Genomic DNA, 23,071 nt, shown 5'->3' with positions numbered 1-23,071 from the left:
TGCACATTTACCATTTCTGAGTAGCTGCTTCTCATGTTCATTACTGGAACTGATAATCACTTATTACTTGTTTCTCTGTCAAATTTCATGTGGAATTTTGCCCAAACCTCTTGGTTGGGACTTGCTGCAGTGGAGTCCTGAGTGTGAACAGCTGTAGTGGTTCTTGCTGTTGGTAAAACATTGTAAACATTGTCTCCTGTGAGCACCAGCACAGTTATTTCCTGTGCAGTGGTGGGTGGTACTCTGTGAATCCACATCTCCTAAAATGACTGCATTAACAGCTGCAGCAGTGCTGAGATATTGCACATTAAAATCAAATCCTGTTTTAGCTGTACACTGCTGCTCAGCCAGGCTACCTGCCCAGCCCCTGAAAGTACTTCTCAGTACTTCTACCAAATGACTCCAAAAAACAGAAATAGCCACATAAATACTTAGCAGTGACTTCTGTTCTGCTTTCTGACATCATGGTCTACTGATTAGAGTATATTTACACGTCACAGGATATAAACCCTGTAGTTTGTTACTTGAGGAGGAGATGAAGCTTGTGATTTAGGTGGTGCTGGAGGTTAATGCTGAGTTTCCCTCTTTGGGCAGCCACAGAGAGCAGCTTTAATGAATCTGTAAAGAACTTTTTGGTTGGGGAGATCTGCTCCTTTCCCTTGGAGGACACACACAAAGCAATTGTGTTTTGGTCCAAATCCTCCAACCCTGTTCCCACAGACCATTGAAATGTGCATGGGATATGTTGTGGCCTGAGTGCTTTTGTAGCACAGTGAAGTGTGTTTGCAATTGATGAACCTGTTGTTTTTACTAACTCAAGTGTCTTGTGTATCTGCTCTTCTGTCTTTCTGTTTCTGCTGTTTCTCTGCCTTAGAGATTCAGAATATTCAGAGAGCCTGTTTCTATGACAATATTTCTGGTCTTCATGAGCCACCAGGTGAATGGATATAAAACAGTAGGCCTCCTAAAGGCAGGGCTGTACCTCCAGGAGAACCATTTTTGCTCGTAGGCTTGCATGAACTTCTCATTTCATGCTGAATTTAGGTAAAACCCCCCAGCCCCCATGGGGCCCCCAGTGCATTCCTGTCCAGCTGCTGCTGCACACACACAAAGCATCTCCAGTTATGCATTGCAGATGAAAAGGTTTGTTGCTTCCTGGTTCCATGAGGAGATGTGGAATTGCCTCTAAGTGACAATTCTGGTAGCTCCAAGCATTTGAGAGAATGCAAAAGCTTTGTAACACTATCAAGCTTCTTTCTGCAGTCCAACATTGACAAAACTCTGGGATGTTTGAGGACGTGGCTGTGGCCTTTTGGGAGGAGAGCTTGAGAAGGTTTTGAAGTAATCAGGATGAGTGCTGCAGTTTTAGTGGGGGTAGAAAGTGGAATAAACTTCTTCCAGCCTTGCTGGAATTGTTCTTTTATTTAAAAACTTCTTAATTTTAATATTTATATAAGCTGCAGATGTTTTTTGGGATATTGAGAAATCGAGAAATGCACTTGGAATGTCTTTGAGGACACTTTAGATATTTAATTCAACTTCCTCATCCTTCTTGGATTCCTCTCCCCAGTTTTAGAAGCACATGGATGTGAAGGTTGTGCCTTCAGATTTTGGGTTTATCTTTCACTATTCCTGATACATCCCATCCCTGAGGAAACCAGGGGTGTTCCCAAAGGAATTCCTGGAGACCTTTGTTCCTGGGGCTTCAGCCAGGGGTGATGGTCCAGCCATGCAGTTCAGGCTTTAAACTTACAGGCAGAGCTCACATTTAACACCAATAATCCCATCTGAAATATAAATCACCCTCCTGGAGCTGGAGCACAGAGGGGAGAAAAGCAAAACTGTGCAAGATCACATCTGTTTGCCAAATTTTAGGAAGGACACTGTGAAAAAAAGCTGAGTGGTTGCAGTGCTCAGTGGGGCTTGGTGGGTGCAGGTTTCTAATACCAACAATCATTTCATCCTCTATAAAAGTGACTCCTTGTAATCTCTATCCTGTGTCTGATTTGGGACAGAATTCTGCTTCCAAACAGTTTGGGCTATGACCTTATAAACACCTTACCACCTACTTATTTCTCCAACTTAAATAAGTTTAATTCTTGTGTTCAAAACCCTGTGGGGGATCTGGACTCTGCTCTACATGCAAGACTTACTGAAATTTGCTGCCCCATGTTTCTCTGCTTTTAATTTTCCTTTATTTATTTATTTATTTTTAATAGACCTTTGACCAGTTGAATATTAGGAAGAAGTTAAATAGTGTCCCTTATTTATCAGATAATTCTGGTAGGAAAGCAAAATTCTCTCTGCTTTGGTTTAAATGAATTTGAAGCTAACATGACAAAATTGAAGCTGTAGCCTACAAATAGTTGCTTGTTTCTGGCTGCCCAGCTTGGATTTCATGGAGAACCCACAAATGTTGGGATTTGCTCAGTCCTAAGAAGCATCAGCTGGAATTATTGAGGTGTTAAGCCACCTGTGTATCTTTTAGTGAACACTTTACATAGTTCTTGACATGCACATGGAATCACCTTCAAGGTTTTAATAATGGCAGTCACATTTCCAATTGTGCTTCTGAAAAATGAACCCTTGAGATCCTTACCCAAAATGTTCCAAAGAATCAAAGAAAAATTTCTGTTGTGATGCTTTCTGGTAGCTTGGAAGTGCTTTGGGGTGGAGTTTTCCTGGTTTGAAACTTGTCTTTTGGGTAGGGAGGTCTTTGCAGGTGTATTTAAAAATGAGAAGAATTCTACCAAACAACAGCTGAGCACAAGTCTGACAGATACTTTTTCCCCTCTTGTCACTGAAACAACACTATTTCTATTTCCAACTTTTCTGTAAATTTCTATTAAAACATGAATTAAACTCAGGTTTAATCAATCTCATGGTCATAAGTGACTTTTCATGCACAGATGTGTAATTCCAAAAGCTCAGCTCAGAAATACTGTACACCTTAAGAACTCAGATAGAAAGCTGCCTGGAAAGTGGAATTTACATCTCTGTAAAGTTGACTTAAATCCAGAAAACAGCTTTCCCGGTCATGTAGAACTGCAAGTAAAGAGCTGGATATTTCAGCCTGTACCTCCTGAAGCTACACTCTTGTGCTGGATGAGTCTGTGGCTTTTGGTCCCCGAGCTTGTGCACAGTGTCCCCGGTCCCCGCTGCGGCTGCCTCGCCCTGGCGTTGTCCCCAAGCTTCCGCTGCTGCTCCTCCGCCGCTGCCGCCCGCCAGCCCCGGGGCCACTCAGCCCTTCCCTCTTGTCCCCACCAGTGGATCGCATCGTGGGGCTGGACCAGGTCACCGGCATCACCGAGACGGCCTTTGGCTCTGCCTACAAGACCAAGAAGGGGATGTTCCGCACCGTGGGCCAGCTCTACAAGGAGTCACTCACCAAGCTGATGGCCACGCTCCGCAACACCAACCCCAACTTCGTGCGCTGCATCATCCCCAACCACGAGAAGAGGGTAGGGGCTGCAGGCCACTCCTTGTTCTTGCCTCTCACTGCTTTTCACCCTCACTGAGTCCTGCACCCTGCCCAGGTCTCCCTTCTCCAATCATAGTTTGATTGTCCCAGTGAGCGAGATCCTCTCAGAATTCCCTGCACGCCCCCTGAGTCACAGTTAGCCTGAAAAGCTGAACTACAGTTTGCCACCAATACCAATTAAAATCATCCTTGTTTTGTTCTGTCCAGGCTGGAAAACTGGACCCACATCTGGTTCTAGATCAGCTCCGGTGCAATGGGGTTTTGGAAGGAATAAGGATCTGTCGGCAAGGATTCCCAAACAGGATCGTGTTCCAGGAATTCAGGCAGAGGTAACAGCAGCAGCAGGCTTTGGAGGTCTTAGAAGCTAAAGTTCCTTGTTAAATAATTGAAGGCCCTACACTCCTCCCTCCTCCCCCAGCTCAAAGGAAATCAAAAACTGATTTTGAGGCCTTGAACTTCAAGTGTTTAACTACTGCAGTTTATTCTAAAGACACCAGGGAAGGGGAAACAATCCAAAACTGGCTGCTGGAAAAGCTTCCTGGAGAACTTCCCTAACTGTGCACTTGGTCACTGTAGTTTAATCTATAAATTTATACTATAAATCACATTGTTTCTTGTTGAACATAAAGGTGTTATTTCATTTGCCTTCAAGGTATGAGATCCTCACTCCTAATGCAATTCCCAAAGGTTTCATGGATGGTAAGCAAGCCTGTGAGCGTATGGTAAGTGTTTATAGCTAAATATTGTCAAAACATTGAAAAAATTCCCCCAAATTGTCCTTTCATTGGTGTAACAACAATGCCCTTCCCTGTCTGTTCAGATCAGAGCCTTGGAGCTGGACCCCAACTTGTACAGAATTGGACAGAGCAAGATCTTCTTCCGAGCTGGAGTCCTGGCCCACCTGGAAGAAGAGCGGGACCTGAAGATCACAGACATCATCATCTTCTTCCAGGCAGTGTGCAGGGGATACCTGGCCAGGAAGTGAGTGTGCTCCTGGGCCTGGGTCTTCCTTTGGGTCTCTCAAGCCTCTCTGACAGGGAGCTGTGCATTAAAACTTGTATTTCAGGACAGATTTCCTGAGTGTGTTGCCTGAGGGGCTGTAATTGTATCCTGGGTATTAAGTAGATTTTTGCCTGGGGAGAATTTGCTCCTTCATTCCTTAACAATCTCTCTGCTCTTGCCTTTGTGGCACATGCAGCTCTTGAGAGTAGCTTCAAAATTCCTTTGTCTCTCCTCCTGTCCCACTGGAGGTTCCTGGAAGTACTCTGAAAGCTGCTTTTTAAAAATTAAAGTAGTGAATCCATCCTGATTTTGTCTTTCTAAGAAAAAACCGTGTCGAAAGTAAGAGCAAACAGCATTTTTAATTATTGGAAATGGTGAATCCAGCTCTTGCTCTGCCTTTATAGGAGCAAGAGCTCATAAATCCGGTGTTGTTACTGAAACTGTAGAGTTGGGTTTATTAAATGATGGTCAGCTGTATTTTACATGAACTTCTTGCTGTCTTCAGGGCCTTTGCAAAGAAGCAGCAGCAGCTGAGTGCACTGAAAATCCTGCAGAGGAATTGTGCTGCATATTTGAAGCTGAGGCACTGGCAGTGGTGGAGAGTCTTCACCAAGGTTCCTTCTGTTCTGTTCTATTCTGTTTCATTCACCCATAAATAGGTGAGGGCTGGGTCTCACATTTTCATTTGAACCTTTGCAGGTGAAGCCTCTTCTTCAGGTCACTCGTCAGGAAGAGGAGCTTCAAGCCAAGGATGAGGAGCTGATGAAGGTGAAAGAAAAACAGACAAAAGTGGAGGCAGAACTTGAGGAAATGGAAAGGAAACATCAACAGGTTTGTGTCCAAGATCAGCTTTTGATATGCAGGACATGAATTATGCTTTGTCCCATGTGAGGGAGCCAAATTGGGGAGCAAAAGAGAATCAGGTGAGCTGATTGTCACTGCTGGAATATGGAACAGGAAGAAGCATGAGCTGTTCCTCCAGGGGTGCAGAGGCATGTAAACAAAACAAAACCTGATTTTGTGGCCTTTCCTGGTTTACAGGAGAAATTCAGTGGCAGTGTCACTCTGTGCCTGAGCTGGGCAAGCAGTGGGCAAACACTTGGGACAACTCTACAGATTTGGTGGCTTTCTGTGATGGCAGAAATTCAGTGAATAAAGGAAGAGCAATTTCAGTATCATCCATCTGCACTTGTGCATTGGGCAGTGTCCCCTGTGGCATCCTGGTCTCTACACTGGAGACACATGGAGTTGATGGGTGGATAAGGATCTGGCTGGGTGGGGACACTCCCAGGGTGGCAGTGGGTGGCTCCATGTCCAGTGACAAGTGGCATCCTCAGGGATGGGGATTGGGACTGGCCAGAGGTTCCAGTGACTCCGGGATCAGCCCATGGCACTGCTCTGCCACTGTGCAGGGAGCAGAGCAGAAATACAGCTGGAGCCACAGCTGCTGTCCTCTGCACTGCTGCTAAAGCCTCTTCTGAAGGTCTTTGGGGTGGGATGTGGACATGGGAGTCAGGATTTGGAGCAGAACACGGCCTTGAAGTACCTTTGTAGCTGTCATAGATGTAATCTCTCACTGAAGTGTCATTTTTAAAGCTTTCTTGCCTTTTGTATTTGCAGGTTCTGGAGGAGAAGAACATCCTTGCAGAGCAGCTCCAGGCTGAGACAGAGCTCTTTGCAGAGGCTGAGGAGATGAGGGCTCGCTTGGCTGCCAAAAAGCAAGAGTTGGAAGAAATTCTCCATGATTTGGAGTCCAGGGTTGAGGAGGAGGAGGAAAGAAACCAAATATTGCAGAATGAGAAGAAGAAAATGCAGGGCCATATCCAGGTATGGTTCTCAGTGGCTGGAGGTGGAGAAGTAAGATTGGGAAGCTCCCTCAGCATCTTTACAGGACAGAGGAATTTGGCTCCTGAGTGGAATAAGATGAATTTTTTTCTCTTCTCTCTCTGTGTTCAGTGTTATGAGCTTTGTGTGGTCTCAGGCAGGTGAGGGTGAGGACAGAAAGGAAAGCCAGGATGCCCTGTCAGGGTGTGCTGAGAGATAATTAAAGGCAGCAAAGTGCTCTGAGGGCAGAACCAGGCAGGACTGCACAGACCTTAGAGACAGACTGATGGGTCCCTTGTGAGAGAAATGTTCCTTTTGGACTGAAATCCAGCAAACTTCATGAAGGATATTCCTCATTTGACTTTACTAAGACAATGTCATTTCCTCCAAGTTACTTGACTGAGGGTTTTTTTGAAAATCAGATTATTTAGATATTTAGATTGCCTTTCATAAATGTCTATTAATTATATTTAAATGAATCCTATTTAAACCCTCAGAAGCACAGTGCATTATTGCTTTTCAAGTCTTTGTGTCAATAACTGAACTCTCAGTTGTGATATTGAAATAAGGGGAGTTGTTTCCTGTGGAATCTCTTCCCAGATCCTGGCATTTTTCCACCAGGTGCTCCATTCAGGTGCATTGTGCTGGGAAGTCTCTGACATAAAACCTGATCTGATTTGGATGTCATTGATTACAGCTGTTTTATTTTATAGTTGGGATTAGGAAGGTGAGGACTGTGGCAGTGAGTGTGTGTTTCCTAGACAGCACATTTCACCCAAAGCTGGAATTCAGAGCATCAGAAATTCCAGGTGTATCCCATGGCCCTTATTTCCTTACCAGATCATTCATCCTGTAAATGAATCTAACAAAGCAAATGGGGGTTTAGTGTGTGTTAGGACAAGAGGCTTTTCAAAATAGCACCTCTTTGTCACTAAGCTAAAAAACCCCAAATGTTCCCACATGGCTAACCTGGAAAATGCACAGATGCAGTTCTCTCTCTTGCCAGGACCTGGAGGAACAACTCGATGAGGAGGAGGGAGCTCGGCAGAAGCTGCAGCTTGAAAAAGTGACAGCTGAAGCAAAGATCAAGAAGATGGAGGAGGAGATCCTTCTGTTGGAGGACCAAAATTCCAAATTTCTGAAGGTGAGAGCAGTGTGCAGGGTGGAGATGCCAAGGGACAGCTCCCAAAGCTGCAGTCACAGCATCTGGGACATTTGCACCTGGACACTTGAGGGGTGTGGCCAGGGCAAAATCTTTGAGCTGGAAAAACTGTTTATAGCTGCCATTGCTCTGTGCAAACAGATTCCCACTGCTGCCCTAAAGCCAGACCTGCTGAGTGCTGAATTCCAGGTCTCTCTTGGAAATTAAGTGTTCACATTTCTAAACAATTCCAATTGATCCTTAATATTGATAAGCAGTTGAAATGAAATCTGTATTAAAAACAAAATCTGTAATAGAATATTGTGCTCTATGACACCCTTCTGTGGGCTTTGTACATTCCTTTATTTGCATTACTTAGGGACTCTGGAAGTTGTGTTTAAATTCTTTTTCCTCCCCTTTCTCCTCCCCAGGAGAAGAAGCTGATGGAGGATCGGATTGCTGAATGCTCTTCTCAGCTGGCTGAAGAAGAAGAAAAAGCCAAAAACTTGGCCAAACTGAAGAACAAGCAGGAAATGATGATCACTGACTTGGAAGGTTTGTTGTGCCTGGGAAGAGCCTGGAGCTGCTGCCAGGAGGGAATGGATCCCTGGGGACAGGGCTCAGTGTCTGCTCAGCCTGTGCAGAGTAACCTGAGCTGGGGATGCTCCAGAGCTGCCATTTCAGCCAGTTCCTGAAGGAATTCTCTTGCAAGACTTGTTGCATCTGGCTGCTCAGTCTCTCTCCTGTTGAACTTTCCAGGTTTTCATTTCTGAGAATCCATTTCCTTTACAGACACTCAGAAATTCCTGCTGCTGCCTGTGTCCATTAGCACCAAGGGAAAACATCCTGACTCCTGGGAAGTTTCTCCCACTTTTCTCTAACACCAGAGAATTCCTGCAGCAATGGCAGCAGGCACTCTTTAGGCTTCCAGCGTTGTTTTTCAATAAGCAAATCTCAACTGTTTTGCTTTTCTTAATATATATATATATTTTCATTATATTTATAGATTTATTTTATAGTGCTTTATTTTTGTTGAGCAGCCTGCTCTGGTGGAAGGTGTTTTGCCCAAGGCAGGGGGTTGGAATGAGCTGGGATTTAAGATCTCTTCCAACCCAAACCATTCCATGATTCCATCTAAAATGGTTCCATTCCTTCCCATTTGTTTTGGATTGTTTTGCCAGTGTTGTCACAAGTTAAACCTGCCCCACATGCAACCTTTCTTGATTTTATGTTGTGTTTTTTTTTAATTACTATAGATACTGTGCAACATTAATGAGCTGCCAAGTCAAAGTTGCAAAATAATAGAGAAAGTTGTTCTCTGTGCCCTAATTTGGGAACAGCTCTTGCACTTGCTGTGTTGTGGCCTGTCTTGCTACATATTTTAAGGCTGATGTGCTTCTGGAAGAGTATCAGAGTTTTACCTTATCTGTGTAGGAAGGTACTGAGCTAACAGGGCTAGATTGATGAACCTTGTCTTTAGCAGTTGTATTCAGAGACTTTAAGATGGGTCTAAGTAAGCTTTACTCACTGGAAAATACTGCTGGAGTAGCTCTGTGCTTAAATCAGGCCTAGGAACTTGACAGATGTGTTTGGTTACAGAGCCATTTCAAAACTGATGACCTTAGAAGTGGAAATTAAAGCTTATATTTTAAGTCATGCAATTTCTTGGCTAGGAAAGCAGAGTAAAATGATATTTACTCTTGGAGATGATTCAAGAAGCCATTAAGGTCTCTCTTCTAGAGTCTTGGCACTGCTAGGCACTGATATTTGGGGAAAAAAATTAATTCAGTTTGCTGTGAACTTTCTCAATTACAAAACTGGGTCTTGTGACACTGCTCTAACTGTCACTCACCAGGAACTTCATGTAAAAACAGAGGGAAAAGTACAATTCTTTTGGAATGTGAAACTGTTTGGAGAAAAGCAGTGTTACTTTAGGTTGTCTGGAAAATCCCAAATAGCCCAGGGTGGCTCTGAGGTGATGCTTGACCACGGCTCCCTCTCCCTGTCAAAGATCCTGGTCCAGAAGGAGGTTTAGGAAGGGTGTGAGGGAAATCTTTGCATTGAGGAGCCACAAAGCATTGAACAAGGTTAATAACTCCTGCTGTCACTTAGAATTCTAAATTGATGCCAGTGCCTTTAGAACTGTGCTGAGGCTCTGCTCAGCAAATCCTTCTGTGGCTGAGATCTGCTCCACATCCTCACCCGCTGCTGTGGGCAGCACAGCCAGGACCTGCTGTGATTCTGCCATGGGCTGATTGCTGATGGGATGAATCCCAAAGAATTCCTTAGGGCTGGAGCATCCCAGCCACACAAATCAATTACTGGGAGGGTTGCAGAGTTTTGCTAAATATTGATTATGATATGTGATAAAATAGCACAGATACTTGTAAAATGGTTAATTCAAGTTTACCTTAAGGTATGGCATTTTCCAGTAGACTTTTCTTGAGTCTGGCCTAGCCCTTGCAAAGCCATGCAAGCCAGCATTTGTTCCAGGCCCCAGTTTATCTTCTTTTTTTGAGTCTGTTACTCCTTATTTTCTACCAAATGTTTCTGTTGCCTCATCTCAAACTATTCACAGTTGTCAGAGACTTTCCCCTGACATTCTGGCTAAGCCATGAAGTTCTCCTTTGCTATTTCATTTTTCTGCAGACTGGAGAAAGAATTGAAGCAGCATCAATTAAACTTCCCACCCTTCCTGCCACCCCAAACTCCCTGAGGGTGACAAGAGGAACAATTCCATAGGAATTTAATTCTTTGCTTCCTTTAGAACGCCTAAAAAAGGAGGAGAAGACCCGTCAAGAATTAGAAAAAGCAAAAAGAAAACTGGATGGGGAAACAACAGACCTGCAGGACCAAATAGCTGAGCTGCAAGCCCAGATTGAGGAGCTGAAGATCCAGCTGGCCAAGAAAGAGGAGGAGCTGCAAGCTGCTGTGGCCAGGTCAGTGTGGGACAAACTCCCCCCAGCTGAATTTCCCCAGAGCTGGGAATGCTGCAGGAGCAGTTCTGGAGCAGCTCTGGACCCCTGTGCTGTGCACATGGCAAATCCAAAGGGATTCAGGTGTCCCTCAGCATCCTTGCTCTGCAAAGAGAAGTTTCACGTGGTCTAACAGTGTTCAAGCTCTGGAAGCTTTTTTAATCTTCCAAAACTCAGCCTCAGGAGGGGAAAAATGTGTATTTCTCAGTGGGTCTTGCCAAAGTGCTGGGCAGGAAAGACTTTATCTGGGTTTGTGTGATGTCCCATGTTATGCTGAACACCATCTGTATTTTTTAAGTATAATTTTGTAGAGAAAATCCTACAAATGGAACATTTCTTGGGCGGTGTTGAGATCTACAAAACTGGAATACTTGACCTAAACTAAAACTTGACAATTCTGCTAGTGCACCTTGGTTTCATCTGTGGTATCTTTCATCCACCCCTGGAAGTGTCCAAGTTGGATGGGCTTGGAGCAACCTGGGATGGTGGAAGGTGTCGCTGCCCATGGAAGGGGTGGGAATTTGATGATGCTTAAGGTCCCTTCCAACCCAGCCATTCTATAAATTTCTATATTTATTTTATTTTAGTGGAAGAGTTAAGCTGTTTTTGTAGGTAATTGAAGCAGATGATTGTGAGAGCAGGTGAAATCCCAGTAACTGTGGTGGCTCTGTTTGACAGAGGGGATGAGGAAGCAGTTCAGAAGAACAATGCCCTGAAAGTGATCAGGGAGCTGCAGGCTCAGATTGCAGAGCTCCAGGAGGATCTGGAGTCTGAGAAGGCGTCACGGAACAAGGCAGAAAAGCAGAAAAGGGATTTGAGTGAAGAGCTGGAGGCTTTAAAAACTGAACTGGAAGATACTTTGGATACCACTGCAGCACAGCAAGAGCTGAGGTAGGATCATGGTCTGTGTGAGAAAGCACCACTGAAATTCATCTTCGATTTACAAAAGAAATGTTGATGTTTTGGTGACCCTTGGTGCTTCCTCCAGGACAAAGCGAGAGCAGGAGGTGGCTGAACTGAAGAAAGCAATTGAGGAGGAAACCAAAAACCATGAAGCCCAGATCCAGGAGATCAGGCAGAGGCATGCTACTGCCCTGGAGGAGCTCTCTGAACAGCTTGAACAGGCCAAAAGGGTGAGGAGAAAATGAACTTTCTGCTTCAGGGGTTTTTCCAAGTACCATAGGCGTGGTTCCTTCCAGGATACCTGAGCTGAGGTTTTCCATGATCACAGGCTAAGCTGTCCTCTAAAAACCTTTTCCAGTTGTTGAGATTTATCACGTTGGTTTGACAATATTGCAGCTGATCAGCAGCACTTCTGTGTCCTTTGGTCAGCAGCAGCAGGCACAGGTGGATCACATGGCTCCTGTTCTTGTCCACAAGGAGAATTATTCCAACGAAAGAAGTGTTTAGTTTTGGAAATTACAGCTGGGGCCATTTACCAATGTGTGTGTGGACAGTTCATATCCTGTGGTGATGTTTTTATGTATTCTGAATACTGCACAAGCTTCCTTAGTATTCTAAATTAAGTGAGAAATGCAGTAGTTAAACTGTGATTTTCACCAGCTTTATTCACTTGAAATTCTTCTGCATGTCTTCTGGTCCTTATTCAATAAACACTCTCACTAAGAGCATGAAAAGATGGAAAAATACCCTGCAATCTGAAACAAAGCTCCTGTGACAAGATGCTGTCAGCTCTGGTGATACAGCAAAAATGACACTTAAACATCCCTTATGCCAATTATTGCTTTTTAAAGGCTTTTGACAAATGTCAGTGCAGTGCTGAGGATTGCTTTGTTCTGCACTTCCAGGCTGCTCTGCCTACTCAAATCAGGGCAGCTTTGGTTCATATCTTCCCTTTTATTTCTGTGAGATGAGCCATGCTGATCTGTTAATGGGCACATTCCTTCCTCCTTGCAGTGCTACCAAAACAGTCATTTGCAGTGCTGCCATCCCAGATCCTGCCTGTGCTGCTCCTCACTGCACCTGGCACAGAGCGCCCCGAGTTCCCTCAGCCTTTCCCTGACACTCCTGGGATGTTGCACAGCAGCATCCTCAACACTCCCTACTCACACCTGCCTGAGCACTTGGCTTCTCTCTGAGCATGGCAACCTGATCTGCAGAACCATTTTTAGCAGGAAATATTCACCTGCAACAAAGAGTTTAATTTTCTTTCCTTTTGCCTTTCCTAGTTCAAAGCAAACCTTGAAAAGAACAAGCAGGGGTTGGAGTCCGACAACAAGGAGCTGGCCTGCGAGGTGAAGGTGCTGCAGCAGGTGAAGGCAGAGTCTGAGCACAAGAGGAAGAAACTCGATGCTCAGGTGCAGGAGCTGACTGCAAAGGTGTCAGAAGGGGAGAGGCTGAGGGTGGAGCTGGCGGAGAAGGCCAACAAGCTGCAGGTAAGGCTCTGGAAGTCGTAAAATCCTGGAAAACAGGCAAAGAGCTCAAAGTTGTAACCATGTGCAGAAATGGCTGACGTGGGAGGTGGCCTCAGCGAGGGCTCTCATGGACTTGAGAGGCCTCAGAGTGGTGATGTGCCTCAGGTGGGGAGAGCTGGACAGCTGTGACATCAATCCTGAACATCCTGGGCTGTGTTGGAGTTCCAGTGGCTCTGAAGGATGTGCCTCCCATCCTGGAGAGCAAATCCTGCAGGAGCTCTGCACAGGACAGCTGGAATACAGGATTTTATCTTGGCTGGGGAATTGAGTAGATTGGGCTGAGCTTTTCCATAGGCATGAGCAAAAACTGATGGTGGCCACAGGTTTGCTTTGGTGCTCCAAGCAGGGAGGGCTTGCAAGCACAGGCCCACATTAATGGGAAATGGAGCAAACAGGCAAAATGCAGCCATGGCTGATTTCTGAACCACAGCAGTGAGGGCTTCAGGTAGATCCAGCTAAAGCACTTCAAAAAGGGAATGGCCCAGCTCTCTGTGGAGGAAGCTTTCAGGCTGTCTGTGTTTATAAAGTAGTGTAGCCCAAAATAAGCAGCTGGCACGTGGCAGTAACCTTTCCTCTTGCTTTGACCCAGCTGCCACCCTGATGATCCCTGAGTTAATGCTTCCATGAAATATATGGTCCTAGAATTGAAAACAGCATTCAAGTGTGAATGCAGGGATCAGAGCCCAATAGCCTAACTCTTGTTTTGTTACTGCACATTCTACTTCCATTTGGTAGCCAGGCTTCAGTGGTTTTAGCTCGTTGTCCCTCTCTCTTGGGCTCTGTTGCTGGGATTTGCTGAGGTTTTGTGCTGTGCATTTCCAGCCCCCAGTGGGATTTGGGCTGTGCTGTTACCTTTGGGCTGCTTGTTTTGCAGAATGAGCTGGACAATGTCTCCAGTCTGCTGGAGGAGGCAGAGAAGAAAGGCATCAAGTTTGCCAAGGATGCAGCCAGTTTGGAGTCTCAGCTTCAGGATACACAGGTGTGTGTGCAGCAAAGCTGAGCTTGGCTCTGGAGCTCTGCTCCTCGGGGAAATGCTGACTGCTAACAGAAAATACATTTTCATTCATGCTTTGGAAAGTCCCCTGGGTAGAAGCTGAATTTCCTGTTCAGTCCAGTGAAATGGGATGGATTGGGATGGCTCAGCTACACGGGGAACCAAGTTTTCATTATCTGAGCTTCACTACCTGATAGCTGGTAGTTCTGTTTCATGTCTTTGTCTCCAACAGAGATAAGAGTCAAATGAAAAAACCCTTTCCAGGCAGAATTTAATGTCAATATTCTTGGGATATATGATAAACAATACCCTGTCTGCTACTGAGAACTTCAAATTCTTACAGCTGAAGATCAAACTGTCAGGTTTTGATTCTTGATTAAGAAAAATCAGCTTTCTGCAGATATTCATCAATATATTTTCTGTTCCCTGTATTAAAGTTCTAATGGTGACCACTTAACTCTGGATGATGTTAATCACAACTGGAGGGGTTTGTAGGGAGCAGGATGGGGGTTACACCTTTCATTACTTTGTTATAACAGACATTTCCACCTTTAAAGTGACCTTTATATTTAAACAATGCAGAAAACCTGGAAGCATGCTGCCAGTGCAGGAATTGCTGCTCCATGTTCTTCCCAGATGGTTTAAAATAGGTGCTCTATTCCTGTCTGAAAAAAGAAAAAGTACATTTTGAGAGTGACTTCTGTGCTAGTACCTTGAAAGATGGAAAAGTATCATCCATTGACTTCTAGACCAGACTCTGGTATGGGTTCCCTGACCAGAAATATGCTTTATGAAGGTTTAAGTGTGCCCAAAATGAATGGTCGGTGGCTTTTTGAAAGCCCAAATAACAAATGTCTTCATAAAGCACATCCTTGTCCCAAAATCTGAGGGAAAAATAAACCTGGAGCTCCCTGTGTGGAGCTGTGGGGGTTTCAGAGCACACTCAGCTCTGCTCATGCTTGTGCTCCAGGAGCTGCTCCAGGAGGAAACCCGCCAGAAGCTCAACCTCAGCAGCAGGATAAGGCAGCTGGAAGAGGAGAAGAACAACCTGCAAGAGCAGCAGGAGGAGGAAGAGGAGGCCAGGAAGAACCTGGAGAAGCAGATGCTGGCCTTGCAGGCGCAGGTAAGCTGCTGTGAGTGGCAGCACTTGAGAGAGGAGCTGTCCCAGGCTGGTGTCCCAGAGCTTTGGGGAACACACCATGGAACTCACACAGGTGCCGGAGCAGACTCGGGAATGAAGTTTCCTGTGGTGTTTCTCCACTGCAGTAATGATGTGTACACTGAACTGTGATGGGCAGCCTTTGCCCTGCTTGGCACCCTGAGAATTCTCAGTTCCTGTGTTCCCTTAGCTTGCAGTAACACCTGCTCTGCTCTTGCTCTTTCCTCCCTCTCGTGATGCACTTAGGGACTTCACTTGCTTTTATTGAATTTCAGTTGGCTGAGGCCAAGAAGAAGGTGGATGATGACTTGGGAACCATTGAAGGCCTGGAGGAAATTAAGAAGAAGTTGTTGAAGGACATGGAGGCCCTAAGCCAGCGCTTGGAGGAGAAGGCTCTGGCTTATGATAAACTGGAGAAGACCAAGAACCGCTTGCAGCAGGAGCTGGATGACCTGATGGTGGATCTGGATCACCAGCGCCAGATTGTCTCCAACCTGGAGAAAAAGCAGAAGAAGTTTGACCAGGTACTCCAGTTTCCTGTCATCTTCCTGGATTTTTAGGGTTTTTAAATGGAATCTTGTTGTTGTTGCTGAGCCTTGTGTAAAGAAGGGTCTGACTGGTGTGCTGTAGTTGATAAATCTGGGAGCAGCTGGCCTTTGTCAGGAGTAACTTGTCACTCCCAGTTCTGTGAGCCAGATGCCACCTCTGAGGCTTGGCAGATCAAGTAATCAACTCTTCATGCAGAGAAAGAGAATTATGCTGGAACAAAAATTTAAGGGTTTTATTGTAATCCCTCAAAGTAGACTAAAAAAGGATCTGAAGAGTGAAAGATGGAAGTGATAGAAAACTCAAGTCTTGATGAGTAGCTTGCTTTCCTCCTCTCACCCCAGAGGAGCTGTAGCTGTTCTCTCACTGGCACTTCCATCATGGCCGAGGGACCAGACAGCTCCTGAGGGCCAGTTAAACCCAGAGCATGAACCACTTCCTGAGCAAAACACCTGAGGCAGGAAGGACCTGACTGTGGAGCTAAAGAGATGGATTCATTGTTTCTTATGTTCAGATGCTGGCAGAAGAAAAGAACATTTCTGCCAGACATGCAGAGGAGCGAGACCGTGCTGAGGCAGAGGCGAGGGAGAAGGAAACCAAAGCCCTGTCCCTGGCCCGGGCCCTGGAGGAGGCCCTGGAGGCCAAGGAGGAATTTGAAAGGCAGAACAAGCAGCTGCGTGCAGATATGGAAGACTTGATGAGCTCCAAAGATGATGTGGGCAAAAATGTGAGTATGGTTCCACAGCCTGTTTGTCTGTGCACAAGAACAGAACCCAAAATGCTGGAGGAATTAATGCCCAGCATAAGGGGGTGGTCCTTGTTAACATCAGGCCTCTTCAAAAGCTGTATTCTCACCCTCAAGGAGATCCCAGATTCAGTTTTATACTTTGGATCAGTGCAGGTGGGACTGCAGTCTGATGGCACTGGTCATGTGCTGCAGCTGTGATAGGTGGGGGCAGCCATTTTTTTGCTCATTTTTGTGTTGCTGGGTATAATTTTTGTGTGTAAATGAGGGGTAATGAGGGTTTCTGCCACCTTTGGTCAAGCTGAGTTGCAGGACATGGTTGAACCGAAGGCAGAGCAGAGCTGTGACCCTTCAGTGTCCTCCCTCCTGCTCCCAGCTGGGGCAGCAGCAAAGGCCCCCTGCCCTTCCCTGCTGGTCTTTGCTGTGTCACCGTGTCCCAGCCCCTCATCATTACCCAAAGCCAGATCTCCCCTCTGCCAGGCCTGCTGAGGGAGGGAGAGCTGTGCTCTGGCACCGTGGGGCTCTGCTTCAGCCCCAGCTGTGAGCTCAGTGTCCCCAGAGGCAGGCACTGCCCTGCCAGGCCCTGAAGGACAGGCTCTCAGCAGGGTCTGTGCCTTAGGTCCACGAGCTGGAGAAGTCCAAGAGAACCCTGGAGCAGCAGGTGGAGGAGATGAGGACTCAGCTGGAGGAGCTGGAAGATGAACTGCAGGCCACAGAAGATGCCAAACTCCGTCTGGAGGTGAACATGCAGGCCATGAAAGCGCAGTTTGACAGAGATCTGCAAGCCAGAGATGAACAGAACGAGGAGAAGAAGAGGATGCTGGTGAAACAAGTACGTCTGTTTTACTTTGTGATGTAGTCAGAAGGGGAGGAAGGTCTTTTACCAGAATTCTGAGCCTTCTGTGCTACCAGAAAAATAATTAAAGATTCCATCCTATGGAAATCCCAAAGCATAGCATTTTTACAAATCATACCATAGTTCTGGCTGAGGGTTGGCCACTGTCACCAGGCAGTGTCAGGTGGTGCTGGTGCCCTCCAAAACCACTCCACGAGGTCTGGCTGTTGCTGCCTGGGTGTACTCCCAGGACAGGGATATCTCAGTTGCATTTTCAAGCCCATCCTATTTGCTGTCCAGGAACAAATCCATGGATGCTTGAGATAGACCCAAAAATTAAGTGAACAGTTTCCTAAATGCGAATCATGGCAGAGCTTCCAGGTTTGCCAGACTTGAGAATTCTGTCTCAAAGGTCAGAACAGCCTCAAGAAATTCCTTTAGAGGATCATAATTGTAAGAGATGTTCTAAATTAAGTGTTGAGGAATAAACCAGCCGAAATTCAAGATTTATCCCAAGAAAACAAAAGTGAGGACCACCAGTGTAGAGATATCTTGGGAATAAACCTGGCCTGCAGGGTTTGGAAGGCCACTGCAGTACAAAGTTACTGTTATCTGAACTGGACAAGAGCTCCTGACCTTGCACTGGGAGGGAGATTTGCTTCAAAACAAAATATTCTTTCACGTTGGTAACCTGTGGCATTTCTGGCTCAGTTTATTTTTGCATAGGTTTGGCTCAGTCCATGTGGCCTGGCTGTTCACACACTCTTGTTTTGTTTTGTGAAAAGAGGTTGTTGGTGTATAAAGCCAGTAAAGGGCTGTTCAGAGGGAACAGCTTCATTGTTTTCCTGAGACAATGAGGTGATTCTGCTTCCATCAGAGGTTGTGACATCTGCCCTGGAGATCCCTCTGAGGATGGGAGTGGTGGGCAGGGGGCTGAAATGATGCTGAGCTCTTTCCTGGGCTTTCCCTTTTGCTCAGTGCTGAGGTCTCTGCTTCCATTTGGGATTTGGCCTTGCCGTGCCCTCCCCTTAGCTGCCTTTTCCCGTGGGGAGGTGTCCCTGTGGCCTGGGCAGCCCTTTTGGGGTGCCTGGCCTGGGCTGTGAGCCCTGCAGGGGCTGATCCTGCCCACGCCTGGCCCAGGTGCGGGAGCTGGAGGCCGAGCTGGAGGATGAGCGCAAGCAGCGGGCGCTGGCCGTGGCAGCCAAGAAGAAGCTGGAGATGGATCTGAAGGACCTGGAGGGGCAGATCGAGGCTGCAAACAAGGCTCGGGATGAAGCCATCAAACAGCTCAGGAAGCTCCAGGTAGGCACAGCTGATCAGGGAGCTGGGTTCTGTCCTGGGAGCTGCCCAGGGGCCGCTTCCATCCAGTGCAGCTGAGGGCAGGAGGAGAATCAGACTCATCTGCTGGGTCTGAGAGTGCCCAGCCTGGATTTATCCTCTACTCAAAACTCCTCCTTTTATAGAATCACTAAATGGTTTGTGTTGGAAGGGACCCTGAAGTGAATCTTGTTCCAAACTCCCCTCCCAGAAAACCACTTTCCACATCCCTGGAGGTGTCCAAGGCCAGGCTGGACAGGACTTGGGGCAGTCTGGGATAGTGGAAGATGCCCCTGCCCATGGCAGGGGTGGCACTGGATGATAATTAAGGGCCCTTCCAGCTCAGGTCATTCTGAGATTCCACTCTATAATTCTGTAGAATGCTTGAAGTCTTGGAATGTGTTATTTCTGACCAGGCATTGAGGGGTGGAGAGATGAGAAAATGCAATTTTACAGTACAGAAGAACTGGAAATGCCTTTAAGTGGAATGAAGCCACTTTGGGAGAACAGCCTTATCTCTCAGGGGCTGGAATGGATCTTGTGCTGGTGCTGATGCAGCCTGGCTGTTCCTCACCTCTCTCTCCACCTGCAGGCTCAGATGAAGGACTACCAGCGGGAGCTGGAAGAGGCCCGAGCATCCAGGGATGAGATCTTTGCCCAGTCCAAAGAGAGTGAGAAGAAGCTCAAAAGTCTCGAGGCAGAAATACTCCAGCTCCAAGAGGTGAGATGGAAATCCTAGAGGTTGGTTTTTCTTGTTAAGAGTAAGGCAAAGACAAGAGGGTAAAAAAAGTAAAAAGTAATGTGTTGAACAGAGAAATGGGAGCCAGGAGAGCTCTGGTTCCCCTGCTCCAGGTCATCAGTGAGTCCTTACAGCTTTGTAGGAGTCTGGACTTTCTGGACAGCAGGGAAGCTTTACTACTGCTTAAACACATTTGAGGCTTCCCTACAGTGTGCTGGGTGGCTCAGGAGTCTCTGAGAGGTGCAGTGCTCAGTGTCAGCACTGAAATGGGTTCTTAGGGCTATATTTATTTACAATTGTAACAAACTGTATATATTTACAATTTATACCATTTCTATTTCCAAGTTAGGGTTTATGTATTGACAATTCCCTCTCTGGTGCCTCATTCATGTGTGTGGAGGTTTATCCCTCTGCCCTCTCAGCCCTTTCTCGAATGGGCATGTTTCCCCTCACTGAGGACAGTTTATGTGAGAGCTCCAAGTCCTGCTGCATCTCTGCTGTTCCACTGTCCCTGTGCTGCCACAAGGTGGGACACTGCAGTGTCACACAGACTCACCACACTTCCCTTGGAGCCTTCACAGATAACCTGGCACTGCCTGCAGCTTCTCCAGGTGGGCTTGGGTGGCCTTCAGACCTCACTGTGGCGCTTGTAGAGCATTTCATTGTCCTTAGGAAATGTTTGAGTGTTTCTGCCTCTTAATGCAGATGTATAATCTGAGGTTCAGTGCTGTTGAGCTGAAGCTTTTAAATTTTTGTTCTTTCCTTGTCTTCATGCTGAGAACTCTGTGAGAACCTAAAACATTTGGTTAATTTAGCACTACTTTACACAGACTGTGTCTATCTGCACATGTGGCACAGTGGTTTCTCCTGCTGCTGAGGGCTTGGCTGTTACTGATCTTCATGGGTTTTTTCCCTTGCCTTGTGTGGGGAACAATTCAGGGACAGGGAGAGGTAACTCCACTGCAGTCCCAGCTGGTGTGTCCTGCTGCCTTATCCATTATAACCCCCAGGGACAGCCCAGTTCACAGCACCTCCCAAGGCTGTTGGGAGGCCGAAGCTGTAGCACTCCTGGGGCTGCACTGACTGTTTCCCACCCTGGCAGGAGTTTGCGGCGTCGGAGCGCGCCCGGCGGCACGCGGAGCAGGAGCGCGACGAGCTGGCAGACGAGATCGCCAACTCCGCCTCTGGGAAGTGAGTCCAGACTGGGGCTGGGCTGGAGGCTCAGGCTGGAGATCAGGGAAGGGTTCTTCACTCAGAGGGTGCTGGCCCTGCCCAGGCTCCCCAGGGAATGGGCACGAGGCTGCCAGAGCTCCAGGAGAGCTTGGACAGTGCTCCAGGGATGCCCAGGGTGGGATTGTTGGGGGCCAGGAGCTGGATCTTTGTGGGTCCCTTCCAGCTCAGGAGACTCCCTGATCCTAAGTGACCTCCCCAGAGCTCTGCTGGCTCTGGCCATGCCCTGAGCCCTTCCCCTGTGCAGGTCAGCGCTGCTGGATGAGAAGAGGCGGCTGGAGGCTCGGATTGCCCAGCTGGAGGAGGAGCTGGAGGAGGAGCAGAGCAACATGGAGCTGCTCAACGAGCGCTTCCGAAAGACCACGCTGCAGGTGAGCCCAGGGGCAGCTGGTGCTGGGTGTGGCATCCAGGGAGGCTCTGGTGGCCCTGAGTGAGCCCTGTCCCCTCCCTGCCAGGTGGACACGCTGAACTCGGAGCTGGCCGGCGAGCGCAGCGCGGCCCAGAAGAGCGAGAACGCGCGGCAGCAGCTGGAGAGGCAGAACAAGGAACTCAAGGCCAAGCTGCAGGAACTGGAGGGCTCTGTCAAGTCCAAATTCAAGGCAACAATTTCCACTCTAGAAGCCAAGATTGCACAGCTTGAAGAACAGCTGGAGCAGGAAGCCAAGTAAGACCTGGTTGCCTGTGTGGGTTGAATGGCTGAGAGCTCCATGCTGGGAGTTTCTGAAGGACCTTGGGTTTATTGTCTGGAGACTCCTGTCCAGGGGATAAACAAGGCAGCTGTTGAGTACCTGGGGCTGGGAGTTCCAGAATGGATTTGCTTCCTACCAGCTGGATGAACTCTGCAAGGTATTAATGTTCCAGAGCCACAAGGTGCTGCTGGAGTTTCCTGGGACAAGGTGAAATGTCCCCGTGACACCCCTGGTTGCTTGGTTAGAGGAACACGTGATACAGTTTTAGATGAATCCTGTGATCCCCAGAAGTCTTCCTGCAGTGAATTATCCATCTGTCCTTGTAATCCTGTTTTCAAAATTCACTTTTTTAGCTGGTTCCTGCCCCCATTTACAGGTGGGGCTTGTCCCAGCACCATCTCTGTCCTTTCTGAGCTCTGCAGCAGGATTGTGTTACTGGTTAAGCAGCAGCTTTAAAGCTGCTCTGTCCAATCTCCTTGTGAAGGCACCCTCTGAATCCTCTTCATCCTATGCTCACATCACCCCAGGGCTAAGGCTTTGTGCTCTGAGAGCTCCATCCCTGCATCCTTGTATCACTGCATCCCCCCTCCCTGCACCCCTGCACCCCTGCATCCCTGCACCCCTGCATCCCTGCACCCCTGCATCCCTGCATCCCTGCACCCCCCATCCCTGCATCCCCCATCCCTGCTTCCCCCATCCCTGTACCTCCCCATCCCTCCATACCCTATCCCAGCACCCCTGCATCCCCCCATCCCTCCATCCCCCATCCCTGCCAGCCTCTGGCACAGGAATCACTCCCATTGTTCAGAGAGCTCTGTACCAGTTTCACCTTCAGGGGGAAGTTCTGATGTCCCCAGCCCTCAGGCACTGGGACAAACGCTGGCTTTGGGTTGTTCCAGGGAAAGAGCAGCTGCCAATAAGCTGGTGCGCCGCACGGAGAAGAAGCTGAAGGAGGTTTTCATGCAGGTGGAGGACGAGCGGCGCCATGCGGACCAGTACAAGGAGCAGGTGGGTGGGGGCTCAGTAAAACCTCCTTGGGGTGGGAAGGGCTTGTGAAGAGGAGCTGTAGTGGGACAGAATCCACAGCGGTGTGAGCCCAGCAGGGACTGGATTCTCCCCGAGTGTGAGCTCTGCTGGGATGGGCTGCTCCAGCCTGCCCTCCCAGGGCCGGAGCTCGCGGTGTTGGGGCTCCAGGCTGGAGCCTGCAGGAGGGGGAGCAGGCAGGGGCTGCAGCTGTGGGCTGGTTGCAGATGGAGAAGGCCAATGCCAGGATGAAGCAGCTGAAGCGGCAGCTGGAGGAGGCGGAGGAGGAGGCCACGCGCGCCAACGCGTCCCGGCGCAAGCTGCAGCGGGAGCTGGACGATGCCACGGAGGCCAACGAGGGGCTGAGCCGGGAGGTCAGCACCCTCAAAAACAGGCTAAGGTCAGTCAGTGCCACTGCAGTGCTGGGACTGGGGCTGAGCTGAGCCCTTCCCTGCCCACACACCCTCCATGGGGCATCATCCCTGGGGAACTCCAGCTGGGCAGCTGCTGGGCTTAGGGAATGGGTCAAACTGGAGCCCGGTGCTGGTACCAAGGAAGCTGCCAGATATTCCCCAGGGGTATTTCTGACAGCTCTTGGGCTCAGAATCCACAGAGTTTACATTGGCAGGTTCCCTGGGTAGCCAGTCCAACCCAGCCACAGTAAATGTAAAAGCTCAGTTGTGCTTTTCCAGTGGCTGATCCTGTTTGTCCTGACCCTGACTTTTGTGAATGTTGCAGCAGTTTCCTTGAGAGCAGATCTGTGGGATCCAGGTCAGGGGGCCAGGGACAGGGGAGAGTCTGTCTCCTGCAGCCCATGAGCCACACTGAGTGGCACAGAGGGGCTCAGCCTGGCTGGAGCTGCTGAGCTGAGCTTCCCTGAGCAGCCCTGGAATTTTGTACAGAGCCTGCTCTTGTCTGTGCTTGGTGCTCCTGCAG

At 48.0% G+C, this 23,071-nt stretch overlaps 1 protein-coding gene across 1 annotated transcript in view; it reads left to right on the top strand.

The window, feature by feature from the left end:
• MYH10 (myosin heavy chain 10) overlaps positions 1-23,071 on the top strand; it is an 88,052-nt gene that overhangs the window by 62,877 nt on the left and 2,104 nt on the right. Inside the window, exons 16-40 of the mRNA XM_058852127.1 lie at positions 3,268-3,461; positions 3,689-3,810; positions 4,134-4,203; positions 4,302-4,462; positions 4,989-5,097; positions 5,183-5,314; positions 6,104-6,310; positions 7,314-7,451; positions 7,880-8,003; positions 10,216-10,387; positions 11,102-11,314; positions 11,412-11,556; positions 12,613-12,819; positions 13,733-13,837; positions 14,823-14,975; positions 15,287-15,535; positions 16,072-16,284; positions 16,922-17,134; positions 18,278-18,439; positions 19,047-19,175; positions 20,296-20,384; positions 20,671-20,794; positions 20,879-21,087; positions 22,012-22,120; positions 22,363-22,535. Coding sequence (XP_058708110.1) covers positions 3,268-3,461; positions 3,689-3,810; positions 4,134-4,203; positions 4,302-4,462; positions 4,989-5,097; positions 5,183-5,314; positions 6,104-6,310; positions 7,314-7,451; positions 7,880-8,003; positions 10,216-10,387; positions 11,102-11,314; positions 11,412-11,556; positions 12,613-12,819; positions 13,733-13,837; positions 14,823-14,975; positions 15,287-15,535; positions 16,072-16,284; positions 16,922-17,134; positions 18,278-18,439; positions 19,047-19,175; positions 20,296-20,384; positions 20,671-20,794; positions 20,879-21,087; positions 22,012-22,120; positions 22,363-22,535 — 3,922 coding nt within the window. The remainder of the gene's footprint in view (positions 1-3,267; positions 3,462-3,688; positions 3,811-4,133; positions 4,204-4,301; positions 4,463-4,988; positions 5,098-5,182; positions 5,315-6,103; positions 6,311-7,313; positions 7,452-7,879; positions 8,004-10,215; positions 10,388-11,101; positions 11,315-11,411; positions 11,557-12,612; positions 12,820-13,732; positions 13,838-14,822; positions 14,976-15,286; positions 15,536-16,071; positions 16,285-16,921; positions 17,135-18,277; positions 18,440-19,046; positions 19,176-20,295; positions 20,385-20,670; positions 20,795-20,878; positions 21,088-22,011; positions 22,121-22,362; positions 22,536-23,071) is intronic.

Source organism: Poecile atricapillus, chromosome 17, assembly GCF_030490865.1.
Source record: "Poecile atricapillus isolate bPoeAtr1 chromosome 17, bPoeAtr1.hap1, whole genome shotgun sequence".
Classification (NCBI taxonomy): domain Eukaryota; kingdom Metazoa; phylum Chordata; class Aves; order Passeriformes; family Paridae; genus Poecile; species Poecile atricapillus.
The sequence above is the reverse complement of the archived record's forward strand: the minus strand, read 5'-3'. Positions and strand labels throughout refer to the sequence as shown.